General features: G+C 41.2%; 1 protein-coding gene across 1 annotated transcript in view; it reads left to right on the forward strand.

Moving 5' to 3' along the window:
* CACNG3 (calcium voltage-gated channel auxiliary subunit gamma 3) overlaps positions 1-2847 on the forward strand; it is a 54200-nt gene extending 51353 nt beyond the window's left edge. The window contains exons 3-4 of the mRNA XM_072120084.1: positions 493-633; positions 1160-2847. Coding sequence (XP_071976185.1) covers positions 493-633; positions 1160-1677 — 659 coding nt within the window. The 3' untranslated portion in view covers positions 1678-2847. The remainder of the gene's footprint in view (positions 1-492; positions 634-1159) is intronic.
* Positions 2848-8323: the final 5476 nt, after the last annotated feature.

Below are 8323 nucleotides of genomic sequence, written 5' to 3' on the forward strand. Positions count from 1 at the left end.
ATGAGATAGATAGATATTAGATAGATATGAGATAGATAGATATGAGATAGATAGATATGAGATAGATAGATATGAGATAGATAGATAGATAGATATGAGATAGATAGATATGAGATAGATAGATATGAGATAGATAGATAGATATGAGATAGATATGAGATAGATATGAGATAGATATGAGATAGATAGATATTAGATAGATAGATAGATAGGATAGATAAATATGAGACAGCTAGATATGAGATGGACACAGTTATTTATTCTGTTGATCAGAGAAAATGGTGAAGAATAAAACCTCACTAGAAGATGACAGATATTTCCATTGTACTGTATATCTTAGTGAGTATCCATAGGAATAGCAGAGGTAGCAGTCACACAGCCCGGGGGCCCCGGAGTCCTGTCTATCACACAGAAGACTATTATAAGGGCACATGGTATTGGGGGGCCCAGGATTTGTGTTCTGTGTATGAATGTGTCTCCTCTGTCTCTCAGGTGCAGTTCGGGCTTCCAGTATCTTCCCTATCCTCAGTGTCGGCCTCCTATTCTTTGGGGGTCTCTGTGTTGCTGCCAGTGAGTTTTATAAGAACAAGCACAATGTCATTCTCAGTGCCGGCATCTTCTTTGTCTCTGCAGGTGAGTACTGATACAGATTCTCAGATTTTGGTATATCTGAACCCCTGTACAGCCATGGAGTAAAATATACTAGATTTCACCTCTATAAACCATTCCTACCACCCACAAGTTTAGTCCCTTCTAGCATGGCATAACTTAGACAATATCCTGCTCCATATGCTACCAGGGGCTCAAGTCTCAGCTGGGCCGATCTAGTGTTTGGGATTAATCCACTGGACCATTAAACGACATAGATGAAATCTCTACTATCAACCCCATGCTGCTCCAGCACCTTATCCTCAACTTAATCATCCAAAACAGGATATGACCAATCACTGGCCTCAATGGTGCAGGGGCCATAGGAGACCCTCTACTCCGTATCTAGCCAATACTGGATATGGAAGGAACACGACCCATGGAGCAGCAGTGGTAGATAGATGCGCTTTATCTTAAATCACCCCCCCCCCCCCCTAGAGTTTTACAAATCTCCTTTACTCTTGTCCTGATTATTTTTGGATTTACCTAATGACTTTTTTTTTGGTTTCAGGCCTCAGCAACATAATTGGGATTATTGTCTACATTTCTGCCAATGCCGGAGACCCTGGCCAAAGCGACTCCAAAAAAAGCAACTACTCCTACGGCTGGTCCTTTTATTTCGGGGCCCTGTCTTTCATCATTGCCGAAATGGTTGGAGTTCTAGCGGTGCACATGTTCATCGAAAAGCATCGGCAGATAAGAGCCAAATCTCATTCCGACCTCTTTAAGAAATCTGCCTTTACCCGGATACCGAGCTACCGGTATCGCTTTCGTAGACGTTCCAGCTCCCGCTCCACAGAGCCCCGTTCTAGAGACCCTTCTCCCGTAGGTAAAAGTTTTAACCCCATTCCCACCAGCGATATCTCCCTCTATACCTTAACCGCCCGAGACCCTACCAAGATGACTGTGGGATCGTTACTGAATTCTGAAAGGGAGCATAACTTCCTTCAAGTTCACAACTCCATCCCCAAAGACTACAAGGAGTCCCTACACAACAACCCATCCAACAGGCGCACCACACCAGTCTGAGGAACGTGACCTAAAAACCAAGTATGGAGGCAACCGGAGACAGTCATAGAGCTGTTGGCTCTTTACATTTCAACAAAACCACAACGCAGCAGGATAAAAAACAAGAATAAAAATCCACAAAACGTGTCACTTCCTGTATGGAATGTTACTTCCTGTGCAGAATGTTACAACAATTCCGGAACCATAGGAGCTTATATGGCGGACCGTACGTTGTAATTACTGCCCCGTAGGACGTCGGGAAGACTGGCTATGTTATATAAGTGTTATATTGTGCTTTAGGATGATATAGGAACTTTTTATAAGAATTTTAGGTATATTTCGAAAGTACCTTCCCCATAAAATTTGCTCTTTCAAAGCGGGCAGAGCTTGGAGTTGGAGATAACCCTGCGTTGAGAACGTTTCGTTATATGGAGGATTCTGAAGAGAAGTAGATAAGGATACGTCACCAAAAAATTTTGGGGTAGAACTACGACAATATCCTCCTATTGATTGTATAGCCAAGGGATGAGGCAGTAGATGACACCGCGTGAGGGATGTGTAGCGCCTGTCTAGAATATATTATTATGTATCTTAGAGGTACACGAACACACGAGACGATGCGGGAGCGAATTCCATGCGCAGCACGTTGGTGCTAACGACTTTCAAAATTTTATTTATTTTCTTAAGCCAAAAATATATAAAAAAAAATAAAACTATTAGAAGTGTTGAGAAAAAGCGACGCTCGGTAATCTCCCCCACGCAACATTCGAGAGGGTTTGTAAAGTGCTGTTTTGACAAGTGTGGGGGTGGCGCTGACGGGTACACTGCTGATGAGGACACCATGGGCCAATCAGAGAAAGCAGACTGTGCATCAACAATTTTTGTAAAAAAAAAAAGTTTTTGACTGGAACATGCAACAAGTCGAGACTTTGTGATGGATGGATGCGACAGATTTGATACATAGGACCTCACGGACAAAGGGGTTCTAATAGTGAGAGGTGCGGCTTCAAATGGCCATGTAAGGAAATTCGTATAGACTTGGAACCGCCATCCATTTCCATGGTGATGACAAAGCAGATCTGCAGCATGTACCGATCAGCGCAGAGTGGGAGAGATTCCTGGTTGGGCTCCAAGACAACATTCCAATATTTTTTTGGTTGTATAACTAATTATAATAAATAATAGCAAACATTCTGGTCTGATAATACTTGCTCAGAGGAAGATGAAGGTGGTGGGCGTCATTGTGTGAGCTAACCAATGCCTTAAAGGACATCTACCACCAGGATGACGGATTGTAAACCCAGCACAATGACATACTAGTGTGTGCCCCCTCTGGCAGGCTCTGCTCTTCTTTTAGCTTCTATTTCCCTTGTTTTTAAGAAAAAATGTTTTAAAAATTATGCAAATAAGTCTGAGGGGCTCCAGGCTCAATAGATGTTAATGGAACCTGGAGTCCCTCAGGCTCATTCGCATAATTTTGAAAACCTTTTTTCTTACAAACAAGGGCATAAGAAGCTAAAAGAAGAGCAGACCCCGCCTGAGGGGGGCACACACTAGTATGTCAGTGTGCTTGGTTTACAATCCTTCATCCTGGTAGTAGATGTTCTTTAAGCTATGCCTTAAAGGGTATCTGTCAGCAGGTTTGACCATACTAACCTGAAGAATGTGTTATGTATTGTCCCTGGGGAGATGTGTAATCAGAACTTTGTGTATGGTGTTAGTAGCAGCAGGATTGTGCTATATGGATTAACATTACAGGATTATGGACTTGGGAGCTTGTCCTCACACTGCTGTGCGACCGTGCTCTCTGCAAACAGTGTTAGTTTTTGGTCCCTGGAGGGATGTGTAATTGACCTTTGCGTCTGCGTTTTTTAGCAGCAGGACTGTGAAACATGGATTTATATTTTAGGGTTACAGACTGGGGGCTTTTCATCACAACGTTGTGCTCTCTGCAGCCAGTGTTAGGTATCTCTAGAGAGATGTGTAATCAGAGTGTAATTATGTATGTTGTTAGTAGCAGCAGGACTATGAAATAGGGATTTACATCCTCACACTGCTGTGTTCTGTGAATGCAGCTGCCTTCCAGGCCCTGCCCACTGTTGTTGATTGGATGCTTCAGCAGTCTTTCAGAAAACACGGGAGGACCTCTAGAGCAGTGTAGAGGGCTCAGAGTACAGCAGTGTGAGGACTCAATATAGTTGTGGGTACCAACCACTAAATCTTGTGGTATTTCGATATTAATTGAAACCTTTAATTCCAATGCAAACAGAGCAGGGATTCAGGGATTGTAACATATTATTGGCCATCTATTTAAAGACTATAGTTTAGATATTTCTGACATTTTACAAAGGTGCCCCTTCCCAAATCTGGAAGTGTTCACTCTCTCTCTGTATCTCCCCTACAGGGGACATGAAGCATTAGCCCATTAGGTCCTTTTACATCAATGGGGCTTATTTACAAAGGGTCCGTGGATCGCATTTCCGCCAGACCTCCTGACATTTTTGGGATTTGCGTTGCTGGGACAGGTATTTAGAAGGGGATTATGTTGCACGCGATCGGATCTTGCCGCAGCCGCGCTGGCTTTCATGCGACGGAAATCGGGGGGCGGGCTGTCCGACTGATTTGGACTGAGCACGAAATTTAAGATTAAAATTGTGTCGCAACCAATGCACTTACATGCAGCAGGAAGAAGAAGGTGAACTCCGGCGGACCTGAGCGGGGTAGCGACACATGCAGGATATCGGGCCCACAATGGGGCTCATTTACTAAGGGGCCGAATCGCGCACTTTCGTCGGGTTTCCCAACGACTTTCGATTTACAGCGAATTGCCCTGGGATTTTGGTGCATCGGTGCCGGCTTTTACATGACACAAATCGGAGGGCGTGGCCGTTGGCCATCCTGACGGATTTAGAAAAACCAAGGAATTTAAAAAACAATTTGTGTCACATGTTCAGCACTTACATGCACCGGGAAGAAGCAGGTGAACTCCGGGAGACCTCGGCGCAGCAGCGACACCTGCTGGATATCGGGCGCACGACCTTAGTGAATCCCGGCAGAACCCGAAACCTCGTCGGAAAATGTGCCGCTGGATCACGACTGGACCGGGTAAGTAAATGTGCCCCAATGTTAGTGAATCTCTCCACAGGGCATTATACACTTTAGGGAACTCCTCCGGACGGGTAAGTAAATGTGCCCCAATGAGTTGATAGTATAACACACATCAGGACACGTCCTCCATAGTGACAGACGCTCTGAGTAACCATTTCCTGACCTGCTATGAGATGAGGAGCCATAAATAACACAAAATTTGGGTTTGATAGAAATTGGGTTTCCTAAACTGGAACTACCCTTTAACTCAGGGTGCGGTTTTAGGAGTTTCCCCAAACTGGACAGAGCCTTCGAAGGGGTTGTCCCAAGTCTTTTGTTCTTCTGCTACTTCTGGGACCAACTGATAAAGACAATAGGGGTCCTGTTCCCCAAATCAATGGAGCTACCGGCTTAGAATTTTCGGGAGTTGCATAGACAATTAAGGCAGAAGCAGGACACGTGCTTGACCTGCCGCACCATCAGTTTGGCAGAGCAGAACCCCCTGTTCTCATGATCTATGGAGTTGGACCACGCACCAGTTAGATGCTGTGAATAGCGGATACTAAACTTGGGAAACCCCCTTTAAATGCAAATCTGTGGAGCTCATGTCATGTAAACCTTGTCCTGAAGTCTACATCTGTCCCACATGGCTCAGGGCCATATAGAGGAGCGCACACTTCATAGCTATCAGCTGCCAATCTGCCTTTGTGGGACATAACAATGGTGTGATTTTGATTTATCACTGACATTGTTGTCCCAGCCTCCTCTGTTTGCTGATGAAACCCGCACGGATTTATGTGTGCGTCTTATGATCGCGGCACGTTTATCTGGGGTACGATTCAGGGGGAGGGGGGGGGGGGAGGCAGACGTTTATCTCTTGTTCCTTCTCTCTTGGATCTCCCTCCTGCCCCTTCTTACTGTCTGTGGTTTATTTGATTGTTCCTGCAAAAATCTCCACTCGCGGTAAAATGCTGCAGATGATTAATTTGCTCGGATTAAGAGACTATTTTATTTTCTAAGTGAGGTTTAAAATTAATATTTGTACAGAATATCAATGATGTCTTACACCTGAGCCCAACCATCACATGCAGGAGGATTAACTGATACCTTCTAAGATTGCATGAAACATGTACAAGAATATAACTACTATAATACTGCCCCCTATGTACAAGAATATAACTACTATAATACTGTCCCCTATGTACAAGAATATAACTACTATAATACTGCCCCCTATGTACAAGAATATAACTACTATAATACTGCCCCCTATGTACAAGACTATAACTACTATAATACTGCCCCCTATGTACAAGAATATAACTACTATAATACTACCCCCTATATACAGGAATATAACTACTATAATACTGCCCCCTATGTACAAGAATATAACTACTATAATACTGTCCCCTATGTACAAGAATATAACTACTATAATACTGCCCCCTATGTACAAGAATATAACTACTATAATACTGCCCCCTATGTACAAGAATATAACTACTATAATACTGTCCCCTATGTACAAGAATATAACTACTATAATACTGCCCCCTATATACAAGAATATAATTACTATAATGCTGCCCCCTATGTACAAGAATATAACTACTATAATACTGCCCCCTATGTACAAGAATATAACTACTATAATACTGCCCCCTATGTACAAGAATATAACTACTATAATACTGCCCCCTATGTACAAGAATATAACTACTATAATACTGTCCCCTATGTACAAGAATATAACTACTATAATACAGCCCCCTATGTACAAGAATATAACTACTATAATACTGCCCCCTATGTACAAGAATATAACTACTATAATACTGCCCCCTATGTACAAGAATATAACTACTATAATACTGCCCCCTATGTACAAGAATATAACTACTATAATACTGCTCCTGTGTACAAGAATATAACTACTATAATACTGCCCCCAATGTACAAGAATATAACTACTATAATACAGCCCCCTATGTACAAGAATATAACTACTATAATACTGCCCCCTATGTACAAGAATATAACTACTATAATACTGCCCCCTATGTACAGGAATATAACTACTATAATACTGTCCCCTATGTACACGAATATAACTACTATAATACTGCCCCCTATGTACAGGAATATAACTACTATAATACCGCCCTCTATGTACAAGAATATAACTACTATAATACTGCCCCCTATATACAGGAATATAACTACTATAATACTGCCCCCTATGTACAAGAATATAACTACTATAATACTGTCCCCTATGTACAAGAATATAACTACTATAATACTGCCCCCTATGTACAAGAATATAACTACTATAATACTGCCCCCTATGTACAAGACTATAACTACTATAATACTGCCCCCTATGTACAAGAATATAACTACTATAATACTGCCCCCTATATACAGGAATATAACTACTATAATACTGCCCCCTATGTACAAGAATATAACTACTATAATACTGTCCCCTATGTACAAGAATATAACTACTATAATACTGCCCCCTATGTACAAGAATATAACTACTATAATACTGCCCCCTATGTACAAGAATATAACTACTATAATACTGTCCCCTATGTACAAGAATATAACTACTATAATACTGCCCCCTATATACAAGAATATAATTACTATAATGCTGCCCCCTATGTACAAGAATATAACTACTATAATACTGCCCCCTATGTACAAGAATATAACTACTATAATACTGCCCCCTATGTACAAGAATATAACTACTATAATACTGCCCCCTATGTACAAGAATATAACTACTATAATACTGTCCCCTATGTACAAGAATATAACTACTATAATACAGCCCCCTATGTACAAGAATATAACTACTATAATACTGCCCCCTATGTACAAGAATATAACTACTATAATACTGCCCCCTATGTACAAGAATATAACTACTATAATACTGCCCCCTATGTACAAGAATATAACTACTATAATACTGCTCCTGTGTACAAGAATATAACTACTATAATACTGCCCCCAATGTACAAGAATATAACTACTATAATACAGCCCCCTATGTACAAGAATATAACTACTATAATACTGCCCCCTATGTACAAGAATATAACTACTATAATACTGCCCCCTATGTACAGGAATATAACTACTATAATACTGTCCCCTATGTACACGAATATAACTACTATAATACTGCCCCCTATGTACAGGAATATAACTACTATAATACCGCCCTCTATGTACAAGAATATAACTACTATAATACTGCCCCCTATGTACAGGAATATAACTACTATAATACTGCCCCCTATGTACAGGAATATAACTACTATAATACTGCCCCCTATGTACAAGAATATAACTACTATAATACTGTCCCCTATGTACACGAATACAACTACTATAATACTGCCCCCTATGTACAGGAATATAACTACTATAATATTGCCCCATATGTACAGGAATATAACTACTATAATACTGCCCCCTATGTACAAGAATATAACTACTATAATACTGCCCCCTATGTACAAGAATATAACTACTATAATACTGCCCCCTATGTACA

This window comes from Engystomops pustulosus, chromosome 8 (assembly GCF_040894005.1).
Source record: "Engystomops pustulosus chromosome 8, aEngPut4.maternal, whole genome shotgun sequence".
NCBI lineage: Eukaryota > Metazoa > Chordata > Amphibia > Anura > Leptodactylidae > Engystomops > Engystomops pustulosus.